Source organism: Etheostoma cragini, chromosome 14 (genome assembly GCF_013103735.1).
Source record: "Etheostoma cragini isolate CJK2018 chromosome 14, CSU_Ecrag_1.0, whole genome shotgun sequence".
Lineage (NCBI taxonomy): Eukaryota > Metazoa > Chordata > Actinopteri > Perciformes > Percidae > Etheostoma > Etheostoma cragini.
The window spans coordinates 3,254,569-3,275,856 of record NC_048420.1 but is presented as its reverse complement, the minus strand read 5'-3'; the positions used below and the strand labels follow the sequence as shown (position 1 = coordinate 3,275,856).

The following is a 21,288-nucleotide window of genomic DNA, read 5'->3' as shown; positions in this document are numbered from 1 at the left end:
TGGTGTGTGTTAAATGTCTGTATCGTCACTGTGCTGCATTTTAATGAACTATGATATTCTGGCCATGGGTCACATCTCTTGCCCAGGTCCAGCAGGCTCCGTCTCACACGCTATTACTCGACCAACTGAAGCTAGTTGCATTCAATAACTTCTTCTGTGTTTTTCGCCGTGGCGACCGCGGTTGCAGAGTTCCCAGTGGAAACGCTGGTAGAAATACAGGTCGGCCTCTCATGCTTAACAATATATAGCTGTGTTAATAATAATTAAAACTGTGGACAAATGTCAGAAGTGTGGACCGGCGCTGTTGCCACTGTGTCTCTCCATGTTGCTGGGAGCTGTGCTGAAAGTAAGAGGAGAGAGTAGAGGAGAGATACAAACGCAGGCACGGCTTTACAGAAGAAATGAGTCATGTAACGCAAAATTAAACCATATCTATATAAACAACATTGCTTTGTTTGTGGAGAGGCAGCGGATGTGAGGACATTAGGTGCACCGGTGCAACCTAGGAAAAATGTTAGATGCACCCTAGAACCCTGTCAGCTAACAGACACTAACTAGCACCCTACAGCCCTGTGAGCTAACAGACACTAACTAGCACTCTAGAGCCCTGTCAGCTAACAGACACTAACTAGCACTCTAGAGCCCTGTCAGCTAACAGACACTAACTAGCACTCTAGAGCCCTGTGAGCTAACAGACACTAACTAGCACATTAGAGCCCTGTGAGCTAACAGACACTAACTAGCACCCTACAGCCCTGTGAGCTAACAGACACTAACTAGCACTCTAGAGCCCTGTGAGCTAACAGATACTAACTAGCACCCTAGAGCACTGTGAGCTAACAGACACTAACTAGCACCCTACAGCCCTGTGAGCTAACAGACACTAACTAGCCCATTAGAGCCCTGTGAGCTAACACACTAACTAGCACCCTACAGCCCTGTGAGCTAACATACACTAACTAGCCCCCTACAGCCCTGTGAGCTGACAGTCACTAACTAGCCCCCTACAGCCCTGTGAGCTAACAGACACTAACTAGCCCCCTACAGCCCTGTGAGCTAACAGACACTAACTAGCACATTAGAGCCCTGTGAGCTAACAGATACTAGCTAGCACCAGTCCCTGCTGTTGTCTGAAAAACAACACAGACGAGTCAAAATGTTGCATTTACTGGTAAACCTTGTGACCGACATATGACCGACTGCTATCTGTTGTGGGGTTTTCCTCACAGTGCTCTATCCTTTGTGACCGTCTGCAACTAAAAACTAAGCTGCGCGGTGCAGAGAACTCTGACAGGATTATGATCAGACAGTGGTTTACGGAGCGTTAGATTGGATTTGTAAAGTAAAAAAAAACAAAAAACGGAGTATTCTATGAACGGAGTGACGCATTTAAACTATTGCTCAAATGTGCAAATTTGATAGTGGGAAGCCAAAATCCTAATTGTGACTCATAGTGCAGTATTGAACATTATGAAGTGTCCGTAGAATTGAAAGTATAGAAAGTAGGCACTGGACACATTTATTGATTCTTTTTCAATCTTTTTAACCGTCTTAATTTTTTCATTCATTTGAATCTAAATTTTAGTTTTTCTATTTATTTTATTTAGCGAATATTCTTTATTTAAAACTGAGCAGCATTGTTTTGGTATCAAAACTCACACATATTACATTTTTTCCAACATTTTTGTAGACCTGTAGAGCAACACGCAAAAATGATACTTTAGGTAAGTTTAGTAGATCAAAATGTATGTACTGAACATGAACTGCTCTTTACGCAATGCCTCTCACTACACAAAATGGAATTATCTGACCAGGGCTTCCTTACAGTGACATGAGGACATGACGTTTCTTCATTACCTTGATAAATACAGGCGTAGACTTAAGGTGTAAGCTTTTAAAACCCACATTCAGGCTAAATGCACATTTGCCTCTTTGTCTTCCTCCCTTCCCCCAAAGTGTTTTATCTGACTTTTCTTCTGGCGTTTTCTGGGAGGTCACAGGGTGAACCGGACCTCACAGGGACGAATGAGGAGGTGGCATAAGGCCTCCTTTGTGATATTGGTTGCAGGGATCAAAGGTCACCTAAACCTCTACAGGTCATGATCTGCAATCCCTGTCTTGAGACACATACCACCCACCCCCAGTGCAGCCCTGCAAGAACAAAGCTTGGCAGCAGGACCCCTTTCTCTTTCGCCTGGCCATTTGAGGTGGGCAGCTAAAGGGCCATCAAACCAAGCCCCCAGAGAAGGAACAGCAAGGAGGGAATCCTGGAAGAATCGGGGGAGTGGCATCAATACATTGTGAGGAAGGAGGCAGGCTGAAATATAAAGCCAACCAACTTCCTCCAGTTGTCTCTTTGTCTTTATACAAAATTCTCTTGTTATCCTGGGTTTCCTTCACTCCTGCTCAGGTTCTTTTTTCCACACCTAAGTTTCTGTCCTCAGTCTTATTATCTGTCTGTCAGTGCATTTACATAAAGAGCAGTAACCGGGGTATGATCTTAGAGAACAACCAGGTTATGGGAAGAATTACGGGTGCAACTACTCAGAGGGGATTGAAGCAGATGGACAGTAAGTTGCTGCTGCTGATCCAAGCACCACTGTTTAGTTTTGTTGTACCATGTTAATTAGTTATATGTACGCCCAACCCGACCTTACTCCAATAAAGGTGGTTACATGCAGATATACCGCGGTTACAAAAGGAGTTCTCTAGGTCTGCTAACCGGATTATGAGAACTCCGACTTTAAGCGCAATTTTCCTACTTGCGGCTTTTCCCCTCAAAATTTCCAGAAGCGCTTGGGAACACAAAGAGGCCAAAATGACCAATCAGAGGGAAGGAGCTCTGACCAACCAGCAGGTCACAAGCCCAGGGTCAGAGGTCAGCAAAGATAATGGATGTGGAGTGGGCGGAAATTTCCTACCTCAGGGGACGGGAGCGCGTGTGGTGTGAGTGTTTACATATTATCCTGGCGTCAGCATTTACTCCCATGGTGACCTGGGACAAAATGGACAAACACACACCAAACTGCCAGATGGTAGGCGTGCTTCTAATGACTCAGTGGCACAGATCCTGGGGGTTTTCCTTAATTACATTATTTGCGTTGGTGATTTGCCTTTCAGGGTGTTCCAGAATAAGCGTGCTATCCTGGTACCTGGTATCAGTTTTAAACTTTGCTACACGTGGCCGTGTTGTGATATCTTGGAACTTGAGTAACACCCAGTGACAATAGTAGCATTTCCATTAGTCACACACACACACACACACACACACCTCTGTTAAGGAGAGTACATTCCAGTGTGTGACATCACCTCAGTGGAACCGCTAGTTTTTCATGTTTCGGGTGAGGTCCAAACACTGGCCCCGCCTTCCAGATCCATTAAGCTAAGCTCACACTTATAAAGTTATCAGATCACTGTACTGTTCATGCTACACAACTTGCTGTCTTTTATTCGAGAGTCAGGAAGTCGTTGTGGTTTTCACACTACATGATTGACCGGCGAAAGTGGCCCGAACCCTACACAGTCTTATCAGGAGGAAAAAGAGATGCAGGCTGCTCTATAATTACATTTTGTTTCAAAACACAGGTGTAGCGCACACACACACACTTGCATTCTCATTGGCTTTAGCCCTCCGACAGATCCGGTCGAGATAAAATAATTAGCCTTCTAGATATCTGGAAGTGGAAAATCAGGGCTAAAGTCATGGTGTGTGAACTTACTCATTAGACAACCCTAGTCTGAGGAATTTATTATTGTTAACACTTTAAGGTGGGGTTTAAACACATAACTCACAATTTCACGTCTACATCCCTATGAACGTAAATAACTTTTGTGATCCCTTAAGGTCAAAATTAAAATTCGTCCAGCATGTACTTCGTGTTTTGTGCCAATTAGCTAATGTTAGCAGCAACATGCTAAACTACGATTGTGAGATTGGTAAACATTTCCTGCTAAACATCAGCATGGCTCAGAGTACTTCTGTGCCTAATCACAAACTCACAGATCCAGCTCTGCTTTAGAGCCATACATTATTTGATAAGTTACTAAATTGAACTAATTGCTGACCAAAATTGTTAAAATTTTCTTTCATTTATGAAATGACTAAGCAGTTATTTCCACACAACTTGATCCATACCCTACATGCAACTCATTTGGTGCTTTTGTAAAAGTAGACTGTTTAGGCAGTTACTGAAACCTATCATCAGTCTTCACTTGTACGTGTCACTGTCACAAAATCTAAGGGGGGGGGGGGGGGTCTATGAAGCTGCCACCCAATCTATAATTACGTAATTGAAGACAGGCAGTGTGTGTGTGTTTGTGTAGGAATGACGGTGAGAGGCCGAGTGAGTGAATGAGTGAGCGAGTTAGTGAGTAAGTGAGTGAGGGAAATGTATTCCACTTCTTCAAAAGAAAAGGGGAGTTGTCCATTCTCAGAAATCCTTTAAATACCTCATCTACCCTTCCCCATCCCCCTCTCAGCTACTCCTCCCCTTTGACCTTCAGGCCATCCCTTCCCCCTCTTCTTTCAGGGCCAGCTGGACACCTCTAACCCCAGGCTTCCCAGCAGCCCAGGTCTGGTCACTCTCAAACACAAGCTGGTCTCCTCTGTGCTGCGGGACGCTGGAAAGACACAGCTGCTCTTAGCTTCTCCTTGGTCTCTCTAGGAGATGGACGAGTGTGCGTGGACTTGTGTGGTTTGACAGGGTAAAACAAGCAAACAAACAAACAAACAAACGACTGATATTTCCTTTTTATCGCCTGGCAACGCGTCTGTCTGGATTCCTGTCTCACCTGCACAGCCTGACGTCCCTGCTGTGCATCTGCCAGCAGCTGGATGGTGATGGCCCGGCAGTCCTGTACAGCATCTTGTAGATAAATAAAGGTGTGGCCCATATGCCGGCCAACACTGCACTCCCTACAGATAGGCACCGAGCAGGATTCACAGAAGAACAGAAACACCTGGGGAAAAAGGGAGAGGGATAGACAAATCAGTTTTGTGTTCCAAATGGTACAAACTGAATCAGCACCAGCTGTCATGGCCGTACAACAAACAAAAACTGACCACAAATCCCGTTGGACTTCATATATGACTGATATGAGACTTTGGGTATAAAAACTGCTATTTAAATACATTTGCCTTGCCGTATCAAAGCTATACTCACAAATAAACTCTGGGACAGCTATCCATTTTTATTTCCTTTTAAAACAGTATTTCCTAGCCTGTCACTCCCTTTCTACTATAGCTAAATGCCCTTAACCACAATGCATTGCCTTGCTCATTCCCGTGCATGCCACAATCCCTTTCTCTATACTTGCTAGACCCCCAACAATTGCGGTTATGATTTTGACTTGTGGCAATGCGATAATAATAAAAATAAACACGTCATCCAAATGCATGCGTTCGAGGTACTCATATAGGCCTCAACACCCCAGAGAGTTTGTCTCTTCCAAAACACAGAGCCAGAGGGACTAAAGGCCACAAAAACCAGATCAATACTCATTCTGAACAATCTTTTAACATCTGTGGAAGAGGGCCGTAAAAGGATGTCTTATTTTTTTCAAACCCTTCATTACTCTATTGGCAACAATCTCATGCTCTCTCAGTTTGTATTTTTGCTTTTTGAAATTTTCTTAATAATGAGGAATTATCTATGGCTTATTTCCTACATTTTCTTTGATTGAAATATGCCATATACCACTTTACTTTTAACAGAGATGCTTGGTATATAGTATGCATAACTGATAAAGTAAAATCAGCACTAGGCCTAATCTTGGATGACATAAGGACAAATTTCATTTAACCTGTGTTAACCTAAGCTTTGCTTTAAACCCCTTCTCTGAAGGCTCATTGTTTGGAATAGAAAGGCTAATTAAATATGCACCAGCCATCGTATCCCAAAGAGACGCCACATTAATGGCCTCCAATAGCAGGAGACCTGAGTAGATTGGGAGGGGCCTGCACTCAATCCATAAATTATGGCCGTTTCCCCAGGGAGTGGCATAATCTAATGACACACACACACACACACACCTCCCCCCTTTTTTACTTCCTCCTCCTTAAGCTCGTGTCCTTTTCTTGCTGTCCCTCTTTCTGCTGAGCCTTGTCCTCTCCTACAGTCTTTGCAACACTGTCACTCAATCCCCTCCTGTCCTACCTCACCCCCACCGACATATCCTAAATTCCAAGGAGACGGGACACACAAAAGCAAGGAATGCAGATGAGTGGAGGAAGAATGTGGAGATAGACTATAATGGACACAGGGCTCAGGCAGTTGGGGCTGAGGGACAGGCAGATTGATGGTGCAAGGAGAGCATGGACTCTGGTAAATGATAGACCCATAGTAGCTACAGGACTGAGGTATGCAGCACTCATACCATCAAATGAAGCCGTTCCAATATTGATAATTACATGAAGAGTGGTCAAATGAACTATACATTTTCATCACATAATCTATTGAACATCTGTAAGTCACGGGGGAGGCTTCCAATTCTCTTCTAAAGGGTCCTTGCATTATTTAAAAGGTTTTTAAGTAGAGTTTTTCCTTCCCTCCAAACCAAGTCCTTGAATATAGAGGGTATCATATGCTTTAAAAAGGTGTCCTGCACTCCAAAACCGTTTTCACTTCCATATGGTCCATATGAGTTTTTGTTATATTGTGAATGTGCAAAATGAACTGCTACCTCCTCTGTCAGCTTTAGCCACTGAAAAGAAGTAAGTGGAGAAATCAGACAAATGATAAAAAGCTGGTCAGTTGGTCTCTGTCAGTCTCTCATTGGCTAGCTGTGCTAGCCACACAGAGTCAAGCAGCTCAACTCGCTGAATATTAATAAAAGCTGGCACAAATCGAGCTGTGTCTTCTTGCAGGCTTTCTAGAACACACTAGAATGGCTTAAAACAAGGTAACCAAGGTATTTTTTCCACAAATACAGAGTCCATGGTAGAACCTCAGACATTAGCCCAAAGTAATGAAATACGTGATGAAAGGCCCTGACACAAAGAGCGCAACGATGGGCCGTCAGCCTTCGCTAACCGTTTTTTGGGGCCTCCAATGCCGATTCAGTGGTTGCCATCAGCTGAGCAGCCAATTCATCTGATTGGCAGTTTAGCTTGGAAACAAGAGTGAGGAAAACAAACAGGCCCACCCGAGGCTCCTTTTATTTTGAAAATTGGTCGAAATTCCTTTTGGATGTTCCTTCTAAGAACACATAGATTCTAACTATTGTAATAACTATTTTTGCACATGATGTCCATATAATGGCAAACATAGCCTTCAACAAGATACAACTACTAGTTCAGGCATATTTGTTCAAACAATAACAATGTCTTTGAATATCTCTACATACCTAACATTACAAAATCAAAACGTTAATAAACCTATACCGTAATATTTAATATAAAGACCGTAACAGACCTCTCCCTCTCATTTCCCATTTACCCCCTAGCAAGCAAGCTAGCTGGGTGTGGCATGGCCTTTACACATTGAAAAGCTTCTTGATGCTAATTTGTGATATTGGCCTATATAAAAGGAAATGCTAATAGAAAATGCAACAAAAGCAACATTTTAGCTGTGTGTAGGAACCTCACGTTTTAAAAGCATATATGACATACAAAATATTAAATAAAACAACTGACCACTTAAATAAATCTAAATTCATTTATATGTCACAACTACCAATTAGATTTTTTTATGGACAACTGAGCAAGCAATTCTCATTATTATCTCTTATAGTCACCATTTGTGTATGTGAAAACATGGCAAGATGAAATCAGCAGAACAGAAGCCTGCAGTTGAAAATAAAACTTCTGCTTTGGCTTATTTAGGGGAAAAGATCCTTTGACAAACAGCTGCAACAGGCTCCAGATTTCTTTAATGCTACCTGCTGCTTATGTGCCATCAACAGCTCATCAGTCCTTGAGTTGAAACACACTCATACACACAAGGTTGTAGATTACATAACACATCAACCTTTCGGAATGCCAGTCAATATTATTGACTTACACAGGATACTGTCTTTTCCCAGAGGTCTTCATGGAAGGATGCTGTTCCCTTTCTGCTTGCCAGTCTTTGTTTGCCTCTCACTAAAACCCATCTTTAATACGCTTTAAGTAATTCATAACACATTTATATTTAAGCTATGAGAAACAAGAATGCTTAACATACAAGCCTAACTCTTTGCAAGCTACGAATAAAGCTGCTCGGTTACACATGTGGTACTTGAACAGACCAGGAATTTTACTGACATGCCAGATCCACTCACACTTGCAAGAATAAACCAGTGTGGATGTGATTCAGAATGTGAAAAACTTGAAAAGATGTGAAACCGTAAAACACCTACAGACTTGCAGAGTGGCATGTCACATGATCTGCCAAAATATCCATGTTGATGCGTGCAGAATGCACAGGAAAACAGGTACACACACCAAGTGAAAAGTAAACTCGATGTGCACTGCTGGGCATTTAGGTTGAGGACGGGCTGGAACAAACATGCCATCACCAGCTATGGCAGCAGCAGGGCTTGGCCATATTGGGGGAAGTGAGTTATTGTGTTTCATTAGTGCACCGGATGTTTCCCCATTCTTCCTCTCATCCAATTACGCTCCTTAATGCAAATACACTCATACACTTGCATATGTTGCGGTGTTTGTGTGTGACTTTGAACAAATTTCTTCACAAATCAAAGACGTTAAGGATTGTTATTGTTTTTGCTTATTTCCATTAAAATTTTAAATAAAGCCAAAACATTGTCATTGTAAATTTACATAACCATTATACATCTTTTGGTTTTTGTGCTGCCCAAAGCAATTTGAGGACCTTAGGCCATAGGAAGTTATGGGGGATATTTACACTGACTGATTTCAAAGATTAAACATATAGTCTAAAAGATAAACCAACAGTGGAAACAATTGTTAGTTGCATTCATAGATACAAATATAGACCAACACTGCACTGTGTACCAGCAAGCCGAGTACTAAAAAATACTTGAGAAATGTATCTCTGCTTACATAATAATAATAATAATAATAATACACATGAAAGTCTGCTACTTATAGGCTATCTATGTGTGTGTGAAAGAATCACACCTCACTATCTTAGCAGGAGCAAAATACTGAAATCATGAGTAAAAGATCCTTAAATGCATGATGGCTGTGAGCCTGGCTTTTGCTCACACGGTGGGCAGGCAGCATCAGGAGCAGTCCCCTTTCCTCCCTCCCTTGGAGGTACTGGGAACTGGGGGAGAGGGCACAAGCTCAACTAGCCAGTAAAATCACTCCGTGTAGCACTCCCTGCCTACGTGCAAAGCCAAGTGGGGGGAAGGGACAAGGGCCCTGTAATGTCACACTGTGGTGCCGGAAAAAACAGGGCTGCTTTGAGAACTGTAAAAGCCCATTCTCTCAAAGAACTTAGCCACTTTTCACTGACAGTGAGATGCTCAGATCATAAGAAAAAAAAAGGCCATGTTCAAATGCTATTCCTCAACAGCTTCCCCTCTTAGCTTTTCTGGTACATGTAGTAAAAATGCCTTTCACATGTACTGCAGAATGTTTGCAATGCCATGGCTTGAAACTCGATATTCAACATACAACCCATTCTGAAGTAAGTAGGAAAAGATGTGAGCATATTTTTAGAGATGAGATCAGACTCTTTCCTCTGGGATTTTATTTTTCCAGCAAAAGTGCACAGGGGCTCAGGTTGGTGGGATTGACCTGTGAAGAAATTTACTCTGGAATTCTTTTTTATTTTAACCCAGCGAAACTAAACACATTTTGGTTCAAAACCATAAAGAAAGGTGCAACAGTAAATCCCCTGAAAAACATCTTTTGAACGGTGTTCAAAAATAACTTGCACAAACATACACACTGAAATTTGATTTGCACATGCCTCACTTTACAACAAGTAGCATACAAGATGCTAACAAGAGACTTCTGTAATGTCAATACAATAAAAATGGACCTACATAACCAAGTTGGTTCACTGCTGGCTAGAAGTTAGCATCAAACACAACAAAGGCTGTCAGTTGGTGTTTTGAGCTAACGTTAGCAATCAAACTGCTTTTTTTTTTTTAAATGACTGGTTTGTTTAATTGTTAGCTTGAAGCAAAGCTAGCAATCAAACACACCAAAGGCTGCCAGTTGAATGGCGTTCAAACAATCATAGCTAAAACGTTTTTGAAATGACTGCTAGCTTAGCTACAAGCTAGAAGTTATGCAACAAAGTATATTAGCAGGACTTTGTACCGTGAAAAATCACCAAAAAAGAGCTTCCAAACCAAATCCTACACAACCTGACATCTCCCAGCAGTAAAGTTACCCAAAATTGGGGAGAAATGGCCAGCATTGGCCGCCTAAAGCTATTTGCGTTAGCATGCAGCTACTTAATATTTACCACTAGGCAACTGTTCGATTGTAGTGGAACAGCACTTTCTACCGTTAGAAATCACAGATAAAAGGCTTCTGAACCAAATACTACTCAATCGTACATGTTTCAGCAGTGATGCGACCCAAAAATGGGGAGAATTTAATGAACTGACAGCCAAGATGACATCTTTTACTGCAGTTACCATGTAGCTACTATGGTCAGCAGTGGACACTAATAGAATATAGCAGCACTTTTTACAGTCAAAAACAGTCAAGGATAAAGGCCTTTAAACCAAATACTAAATATCCCTTAATGCTTCAGGAGTAATCTGACTCCTGTGTAATGTGAGAATTGGGGAGAATTTAACATTGGCAGCCAAGGTGACATATTTAACTGCCGTTAGCATGCAGATACACGTGACAAACTCAAAAAATAAAAAAATAACTAATAAAAAAACTCCAGTCCTGCCTACCTGGTGTAGATGACCAATCACAGAAGGCCGCCTTAGAGTTGCGTTACACTAATGTTTTGGCCACATTTAACATGAAAATCCAACATAACGATAATGTCCACTTTAAGAATGTGTATTTTCAAGATAAGGGGAATAACTGTGTGGACATCAAACCGTTTTTCCATAATGCTGTAGGCCTATGTACACTGTCTTGTATTACCTGAAAAGGTGTGGTCAGTGTGTTTATTAGCTTTAAGACAAAACATTTAATATGTGTTTTCCATTTGAGAAACGGACACATCCCGCGTAAAACCAAAATTTACTTCTAGACTGTTTCCTAATGATAACCTTTATTTTATGGCTTGCTTCAGGGCATTTTAAAGTTAGTAATGAAGGATTTATAACCTCACCTGTAATCACGCCAGTCCACGATATCAGTGCAGTTTGTGAAAACAATTTCTGTGCAGTCTTAACTATATTTTAAATACAATTGCTATCATATGATAACTATGCACACAAAATTAAGGGTTTAGTAAAAAACATTTTAATACCACAATAATAACCAGCAATTTTCAAATGAGTAAATACTTTTTTCTTTATTTCTTTGAAGAATCTATATCTGAGAGATTTAAATCTGGTTTTATACCCTCCACATACCATGTGGTCAAAGGTCATTCACTATGTTGAAATGGTAGGGATTCCTAACACACACACCCACACAAACAAAAGTCATGTCAGATAAGACTGCCGAGCATTTGAAAGTTTTAATGAGAAACACATAACTCCGACAGGCTTAATTCCAGCACATCAGGCAGAACCCGGTTTCAGGATGCCTTAAGCACTAATACACAAACTGTCTTTCTCTATGAAGAAACTATAACGGTGATCATATTGTGCAGCATTTCCTGCATAGCAAAATAGATCAGGCGGGTTGTTAAACAATCAATTTTCATTCCTGAATGATCGGTTTGTGAGGAAAATTGAGCGCTTCAACATGCTGCATCTGTTATACTTGGGTTAAGAACTAGGGAAAGAGAAATATTAGCAAAGTTACTTTAATTTTGAAGGGGAAAATAGCCCCAGCCTAAAGCCAGTCTAGTATGTCCAGGCTGATAATCTGTGGAATTCCCAATCCCAACATTCCCAGCGTTCCCAGGAACACCATCTGCAGGACAAAGCTCCTTTTATGGGACTCACAGACACCTACTCTTATCTCCTTCCATGTCTTGCTCACATACAGTTTTTCCAACCCTCTCTCTTCCCAACATTAGTCTTCTATCATTGCTATTTTCTTTCTTCCACCGCTGCCACGCCCTCTCACGGCTTGGCTTGTTGCCACGGACACAACACGCACACAGACATGCCTGCCGATGTTTTGAAACTCGGCCAGATACGACAGGGGGGGGCGGTGGCTGTAAGACGGCAACCTGATTGGACAGTCCCACAGCGGAGAAGGAAAACAAACCGCAGTCAGCTGGCCTCCTTAGCCAGCGAGCATATGACTGACTGTCCTGTGCTTAACACTTTAGCAGTGAAAAAAAACGGGGGCTTTTTTTCCTTAGGGGCAAAGGAAGTGAAAGAGTCGGAGAGAAGGGGGTGGGTAAAAACCAAGGGAAAGAGAACAAGACTACAACAATGCAGAAAGTAAAGGAAAGAGACTGAGAAAGATGAGAGGGGGGGGATCACAGCTTCGACCAAACAAGGGGGGAAAATGGAGAGGCTGTGGGAATAAAATGTTGAGCAGTGGAGTGGTATTACAGTCACAAAGCAGTTATTCTTGGTTACTGCATAATAAACAACCCATATGCTTAATTAGCCGCAATCCATGAAACCGCCGTCCTTTTCTACCACACTCACACATTAAGCTCTCTATGTTGTCTTCACTGCTCAGCTCACGTATGTCAAAACATAACCATATATTAGATTTGGTGCAAAACTAACTATTATTCTACGTTTGTAAGAAAACAAACACGTTTTTGCATACCGCTCTATCCCAAAGGCCTCATATATTCCTCCGGTTTGTTGCTCACATACACACTAAAGAGCATGACTCTTAAGATGAAACATCATGAGCAAATGCCTGTCACATGTAACAGTAACCATATTATAAACGAAAACCAAGTGAAAACCTTTCAAAATGCTAATTTCTGAAGTGAAAACAATAAAAAGGAACAGCCAAAACAAAACAGCGCTTACTGAACACTGTAATATATCATCATTATGAGGTAAGTTGGTGTTGATCCAGGGCAGCCGGTTTGAGTGATAGATCCAACTATCATTTTATCCTCAACCGCGGTGATAAAGAACGGAAGAATAACGACTTTTGGTTTTCAAGGTAATATGGTAGGAATGTGCACTTCCACATATTTGATGGGCCAATGCAGCCCTTTGCCCGATAACAGTGCTCTGCATTGCAGCCACGGCCAACTGTTTTGCTGGACGATGCTGTGATTCTTGGTTTTATTTTTAGATTGAAGTATTCACACCTTGTCAAAGCATCAGAGACAATCTAATGAATGAAGGTGGCTGCATTTTTTTTACCCAGTGCCTTAAATAATACATAAATCAACCAAGTTTTAAGAGTCTGCTAGATGATTTGCAAACTACAGCCAATGGAAACTGATGGCTGCCTAGGACAATAGGAAGAAATAAACAAAATAAATGGCTTAACAAAAAATGTAGAGCTAAAATCTGCTGGCTTCATTAACTATAGCAAAAGCTAAAGCACAGAACACAAAGCATCTTGGGCTAATATTAAAAAAACGTGGCTGGAAGCTGTGCAATGTCCCCTTAAATAGGTTGAGAGTTTTAACGTCAAACGTGTTAACCGCGCATTCCCCTTGAGTGAGGTCAAATAATGGCCAATTAAAACCCCATTTGTGCCCAACCACAGAGTAGGAAGTAGCAGGTTCCAGCTTTTGAATGGGTTTTAAATCCTGTTGTCCAAGAGAACGTGATAAATGCCCACCGTTCTATCTATTAAATTTATATGGCCCAAAGTCCTCATATGGACATCAAAGCTCGGACACACCGGTCCACAATCCCCCTTAGCCTACATGAAACACATTCACAACACACAGGAAACAGGGAATGCACTCTAATTACTGGGCACATGTTGTGCATTAAAAACCTGGAAGTACAACTTCATATAATCTGCTGGCTTTGTGGAAACACACACACACACACACACAAAAATCCTCTTCAGAGGATAACTACCTACAGATGGGAGATGCTCTTAGAAAAGGAAAATGCTGCTGCCAAACACACACAGATACTTCCAGGAGGGATGAAATGTAGTCACTTGCCTCTCAACAGCAACAGCTGCTAAATCATGTTGAGACTTTCTGCATCCATAATTTCCATTGTCTCTGATATAGAGCAGACAGAGAGCGCTGATGAGAAAGGAAGAGGAAATACCCTGTGTGTGTGTGTGTGAGAGAGAGAGGGGAAGAGAGGGTAAAGAGTACCCAGGAGGTATAAACTCAAGTTACAGGAATTCCTCTGGCCTTGTATCAGCGTCAGTGTAGGGTTAGGTTTCCTTACAAATCTTCTAGTGAGCTCCAGAGAGGGGGACTAAAACTGATGAACACAAAGCCAACCCAGCATATGTTTCAAGTGATTGTCTTCCCCTACAGAACTAGGTAATAGTTCCGTAACATTTTAAATGTTAAGTAGGAAAGAAAAGTAGGATTGTGGAAATGTGTGACATACTCCAATAAGATTCCAAGACAAAAACCGTCCCCGAGGAGATCCAGGAGCATTGGTGGACAGCTGTGTCCGGTAGGCACTCATGCCCAACAACCACTTTCTGAAAGGGCCCTGTAACTGGAACATCTAAGTGTAATGAAAGCATTGTTACCGTTATTAATTACATCTGTGCAAGATTTATTCTTATTGCACCCCTTTTCCCAAATCAGGACCACTGCCTTACACTTTCTTTTATGGGCTAACAAAAATCCTCATAAAAGTAGTAAGTGATTAGTCATTTAATCGACCCTTTTCTTTTAGACCTGAGGGACTGAACACTTCCAAAATAACCAAACCATTACATTTCTGTAAGGAGTTTGTGCACTGAGCGGTGACCATGGCTGTGACAATTCCAAATTATGCTGTACAATTACTTCTCTCAGAAATAATTGCAGTGAACAATATTATCTCCTTCAGTCTTATTTTAAAACAATGGAAGTATTCACAGTATCTATTACTTTTTTTAAACAAATTCAAGTTATGAATGAATTCCAGATCCATCTTTTGGTTATAAAACGGTTATGTGAACCAGATACTAGACTCGTTCGAGAGTCGGACAGTTTCCATCTGATTCCAGCCGCCTTCAGGCTGAACAGGAAGTGACACAAACACTGTGGTGCGACTCCGATTTAATAAAATATAATCAGACCCACATATCAGCTGGTACACAGTCTCTAGTTTCAATTATGACACTTATGACAATTATGATTATTGTTGCCTAAGTGTGCATTACATCAGAGCAAGACGGGATCAAGTCGGACACAAATCCACCCAGCATGCAATGGGCGCCGACCACCGGTGATCGATTCTGCGCAGACCTGGCTTATGACACAGTCTATGACGGAAACCACGCTTCTATTATCTTAAACATTTTTTTACAACTGTATCCCCCTTGTCATTTTTGTTGCTATGAACATTCATTTGGCTCAACAATCTAACCAATTATATAATTACAATTTGGTATATTCAAACAAAACAGACGTTTATGTAAAAATAGGCAAACGATTGTGTCACAACCACGTGACTTGCTTTCACACAGTGGAGAAATAACCGTATAGTACAGGCAGTGCAGACAGTTTGGACTTACATTAGCTGTTTGGGTTTAATTACTAATGTCAACTAGCATTTTAGTTGGCAATAACTAGCCTGTGTCTATGTTAACTCCTGACATATAACTACGCTCTCCGTCTCTGCTGATTGGGAATGATTGAGATTTCTCTTGGCACAGCTGCCAGAAGCCTTACAACTTAAAGACGGGTTCCTCACGTCAAATCTATGTCGTCAAGTTGAGTTGGAGGCTGTGCAGTGACGCTCAGCCATCACCGGAAAAGGGCTTCTAATAGCCTTCACTGGTCTCCATCGAGAACAACGGGATCTGTTGGTCCATTTAAATTTAACTTGCCCAACACTTGATGCAACAGGACAGGATAGCAAAAATGAGAAATAAAATTAGAAAGGACAATGTTGCACACCAAAACCATAAAATACAACCATTTTGATGAGATCCCTTGCTGCAGGCAACAAACTTCTTACACAAAATGTCTCAGCTGTCCTCTCCAGCAACCAGTTCCCACAAGCCATAAAACTAGATGACAGAAATATCGGGTTGGAGCTTTGCCTAGACAATAGCGTTCAAAATAATTAGGTCTTTTCGTACGACTCACACAAAGGTTTGAGACAACATCAACATTCAGGCCAAATCAACCCCTTTCAGGGCTGGGGTAGACTCAGTCAGATTTAAGTCGTAGGACGCGTTGCCCGACCATCGCAGTATATATTTAGTCTGAACAGCGACACTCCAAAGGCAGAGTGAAAAGCCTTCATAATGATAGCTGTTTAAACTATGGAATGGCAACCTAACTTTGTTAAGTAAAATCTGTATTAAACCAAGTTTTAACTAGTGATCAACCGATTTACTCGCCGTGTATCAGCCGGTTCAAGGATGCTGCGTTTGCCAGTTTTCCCGGAGTTATTTACATACAGGCGTCCACAGAGGCAGCTCTGTGTTGCTAGAGAGATGCTGTGCAGTTCACGTGCTGACCCTGCACAGCCCTCCCCCAACAGCATTGGGCTGGAAGACTGCTCTTCAAGACAAATGTAAGTTTGAAACTTTTAAAGCATCTTTTAACTCTTTGACTAAGCTGAAATATGACCATACACGTGGAAAGAGGAAACACATTGCCCAATATGTGCTTGCAACTATAGCTAAGCAAGTCTGTGGGTCCAAATGGAAAATGCCTCCTCTATAAAACTGCTTGCCATTGTATTCAGGGAGCTGCAAATAGCAAAGTTGTAGGCTATCTGTAAGCCTACGGTAGGTGTTAGGATCACTGGTCATAGGATTAAGAAATGCTGACGTTGTTCTGTGGGAGTTTTTTCAGCGAGCACCTCGGAAAGACACACACACCAGCCTGTATTGGTCATCGGCTAAGGCTGATAAAAAAGAAAACCTTATCAGCACTAAAACAAATCTGTATCCACATTGGTCGATCGCTAGTTTTAACAGAACAGAAATATAAAGGGAGATGAAGACAAATGGTCTTCCCCAAATATGAAAATCTTAAAAGTGCAAACGGGCCAAAATTGGTCTTTTCGACAGAATGTCTGGATATACGAGAATCCACTCGATCATACGACGGGTGTGGAACTGAGGGATGGACAATGGCCCGGCCAGCTCAGTGCTCATAGGCAAAGAAAGACGAGCCTTCTCCTGTGTCGTTCCCTCCCTCAGGGCTGAAGCACAGTGAGTGAGTCAGCCCTTACTGGAAAACTGGGCTTACCTATTTACTGGCAATGGTTTGGGGGGAGGGGTGGCAAAGAGTTAATTGGAAATGTGATCCGGGCTTTTGGGAGTGGGTGCTAAAACTTTTGAGACCCCCGGACGGGATTACTTGACATTAACTAACATTGCTGCATTTTTGTTTGCATTCAGCTTTAAATAGTTAAGCAGAGTAGAGAACCATTGCTTTGGTTTCGTCACAAGGCCGTGCAACAGAATATTTTCATTCAGTCTAACCTCTCTCAACTCCCATACTGTATCCACTGGACATAATTTGTGTCTTTTGAGTGGGCAGTGCCAGCATGTTATCCAAGGTTTAGTTGGCAACGGATGGCATCCAGTCGTGTCTCAAGTGTTTTGCTGTTTGATAGGCAGCGAGGCGTACGCATGCGACTGTAAATTGAAAGATGAATGTATACCCACAGTCTGCCAAGTTGTTCATGTGAGAAAGTTAACATTGTTTTAACTCTTGCAATAGTAAAATAAAATCTAATTAACTGATTGCTGACTTACCTGACCATAAAATATTTATACTCAGACAATAATTTTTTATTGATGCTTGTTTGGGGCAAAAAGTGTATTATCCAGAAGCAGGGAGAACTTCTTTGAGCTTCTCAACAGAAACCAGAAGTGGTACAAAAATGACATTCCAAGACCCCCTACCAATGCTATTTGTTATTCTTTCTGACCATATGACTAAACCAAGAAAAAGCTGCTTTCCTGTTTTACAGGCCTTTGAAGTTTACTTTGCCTAGATCACATGGTCTGAAAAAAAGCCCTTTGGGCCCTGAGTTCCAACTTGTCTTTCCCATTATGAGGGAAACCCTACATATTCAGAATATGTCCATGGACAGAACTTCTTACAGTCATAGAAACATGTGTGCAGTTACTAAAGGGGCCTCTCTCCTCAATGAATGGATGGTGTGGTACAGATTAACCAGACTCTGCATGTGTCTATGCTTATAAGTGTGTGCGTGCGTGTGTGTATGTATGTGTGTGTAATCCAGCTCAGTACACGTGTCTGTTCGTCTCCAGGGAACTAGGTGAAGAGCCACTCAGCTCCCTTTGAACCTAAGGCCATATGGCCCTCAGTGTGGTTCTACTCTACACATAGAAGTCATTAAGGGCGGCTGTGGCTCAGTGGTAGAGCTGTCGCCTGCAAATCGGAAGGCGATCGGATGGCACCTTACACCCAGTGTATGAATGTGTGTGAATGGTTATGTTCTTTGTATTACTATGTAAAAGCGCTTTGAGTAGTCGACTAGAAAAGCGCTATTTAAGAACAGTCCATTTATAAAAGAAGAGTCCATAAACATAACACTCTAGGTGTGCGTAATAAATGTTATATATATATATATTCAACCCCACAGAGCCAAAATACCCCTAAATGTGTCAAGAAAAGATCATTATTTCTGTAAAATGTGCAAATATTTGCCATCCATTTGTAAAATGTATTTTTTCTTTCATATGAATGAACATATACAGCTTGTCTTCTGTCTTCCTAGGTGCAGTAGATTTATGTTCTGATGCTCCACTCACCTCATTATCATGGTGTTGGCAGAAGCTCATGTGGTCCTGGAACAGGGACAGCAGGGCAAAGTTGTTCTGCAAGGACTGGGCGAGAGACACCGATACCCCTGGCTGGCCCGGGTTGTTGTTGACATTGATGCGGCCCAGGTGGAGGTTCTCTCCCAGGCGCTCGATGAAGTGGTCCTTGGTCAGCCGCACCCTCTGATGTGCCCGCACACAGTTGTCACACAGATAGTCCTGGCAGTCAAGGCAGTGGGAGGTGGCTGGGTTCTCCTCGTCACAGGAACTGCACTGAGGCTCTCCCAGGTGGTTAGGATGCAGCAGGCCTCCATGATTAGGGTGATGGAAGCCAGAGGAACCTCCACCTAAGCCTCCCCGTTGGTGGTGGTGGTGGCCATTCTTGTTCTGAATGTGCTCCTCGGAGCTCACCACCACGTCCAACAGATTGCTGAAGAGGAAGTTGGAGGAAGGCAGGGAGTCCACGCCGGCCTCAGAGATGCACACCTTCTGGTCACAGGTGGGGCACCGCAGCTTCAGCGGGTCCCCTGGACTGCGCTGGCCCTCTAGACACTGCCTGCAGAAGGCATGGAGGCAGGGCAGGACGTGGAGCCTCCTGTTGGTCTGGCTGGATGAGGATGAGGTATGTGAGGAAGATGAAGAGGTAGAAGAGCTGGAAGAAATAGGAGCAGAGGAGCCGCACAGCTCCTTGCAGAGCGGGCAGGTCTGCAGGTCCGTGTCTGGGAACGAAGCCATCTGCAGCATTACCGAAATACAGACTCAGTTTATAACATCCGCTGCGATGAGGTTGAGGTATTTATTTGGGGACACATCGGCCCGTTGTGTTGTGTAGAAAAAAAAGTTGTATTTGAGGTAGATTCATGAGGTATTAAAGTAAGTTCAACAGTGAGAACGATGCCCATCAACTTACTGTTACGTCTCTGTATTGTATAACTCTGACCTAATGCAGAACAAGGAGCTAGGCAGTTCTTCAAAGATTGTTCTGAGGTAACAAAAAGAAAAACACTAAGGCTGTTAAGACCATATCAATTCAGTGGTGTAAGGCGTGAGTGAAGCATCCGCGTCACACTTTTAAATAACACCTGCAAGATTACAATGAGCGAGACAAAGTGTCCGATGGTGTTTCGTTAAGGCTCATAACATAAACCCGAAACTGGAGTGACATTGGACTGGCGTGGAAGTACTGGGGTCTCCGTCTCTCCTCCCCCACCGACTCAGCAACATGACTACGGGGCTCTGCGTTACGAAACCCAGCACCCAGACGAGTATCGAAGTATTTCTTATTTTGTTTTATTTTCTACGCTCCAATTAAGGCCCGTGGAGGCTTTTCTTTCTAGTCCACCATCTGGGCCCTTTCAGGCGGCGTCGGGCGCAGCCAACGTCGGGTTATAGTCGCAACGCGAGCCTCGGACCAAGGCACCGTAAATTATTCATTAAAGAAACTGACTCATAGGGTGTCTTTGGTCATCAAAACAAACACAGGGAGACGCCGACACGTCCCAAACAACAGAAAAGACGTCTAGCACAAGCCTTTGCGGGAGAATTCACCGGTCCACCTTGTAAAGAGGCCGCTTCCAGCTCTCGTTGCCCGTTCAGTCTGTCGGTGCTCTGCCTTCCTCTCTGGCTCTCTGCATGGAGGAATGCGCAGCGTGGAAAATGGTTCCCTACAACTGGGGAAAACTCGGCCCGACAACCGTATGGACGTGAATTCCGTTCATTGCTTCGTTGTTGTCGGCGTTGTTTACTCTCGGTGAATTAAAATGAACGTTAACATAAGGTGGGCGCTCTCACTGCAGCGTGTTGCTCGTGCTGTATCTCCGCGAGCAGCTCTTATCCGATTGAGGAAAAAATGGACCCACTTCCGCCCTAGGGAGGTGAAAGGGGTGTGCGCCCAACGCTCGTTCACGACAGCAAGGGGAGTGTGGATATTTGCGCGTGCGTTCAAGCAGAACACACTAGGAAAAGTTAAAGGAATAACTTCCGTCACCATTGGGACTCAGTATATGTATTAAATTTGGACGTTGTGTTTTTAAATGAAGGATATAGGCCTAGAAAGTAGTACTATACACACATTTTCTTGTAATCGGTTCTCACGTGCATGTAAAGTAAATAGATATTATTTTGGTAAGTAATATCCTATACATCTACAATCTAATACGTTTCAGATAGATATTAAGAAGTTTGAAAATAAACCATAAGCGTGATAAATAATAAAAGTCAAGGTTAAATGCTGTGGCAAGCAAATGTTTGTTGTTAAGATATGCATACTTCCTAAAGAGAAAAAACCTCCCCAAACACACACAATGTTTTGAATCTGCAGAAAGTTTGGAACAATACAATAAATTGATAATAATATTTGCATGAATGAAGAAGGAACAAATAGTTGCAGGAAATTTCACCCAGAT

The 21,288-nt window shown here is 42.4% G+C and overlaps 1 protein-coding gene and 1 long non-coding RNA gene across 2 annotated transcripts in view; one reads left to right on the top strand and one right to left on the bottom strand.

Annotated features, from left to right (window-relative positions):
• Nucleotides 1–20,744, bottom strand: part of trim71 (tripartite motif containing 71, E3 ubiquitin protein ligase) — a 32,586-nt gene extending 11,842 nt beyond the window's left edge. The window contains exons 1-2 of the mRNA XM_034892045.1: nucleotides 18,875–20,744; nucleotides 4,792–4,959 (exon numbers count right to left, since the gene is read on the bottom strand). Coding sequence (XP_034747936.1) covers nucleotides 4,792–4,959; nucleotides 18,875–19,627 — 921 coding nt within the window. The 5' untranslated portion in view covers nucleotides 19,628–20,744. The remainder of the gene's footprint in view (nucleotides 1–4,791; nucleotides 4,960–18,874) is intronic.
• LOC117956790 lies at nucleotides 2,345–15,944 on the top strand. Its single transcript, XR_004659367.1, has 3 exons — nucleotides 2,345–2,358; nucleotides 2,855–2,857; nucleotides 15,848–15,944. It is a non-coding gene; the product is annotated as an uncharacterized LOC117956790 (long non-coding RNA).
• Nucleotides 20,745–21,288: the final 544 nt, after the last annotated feature.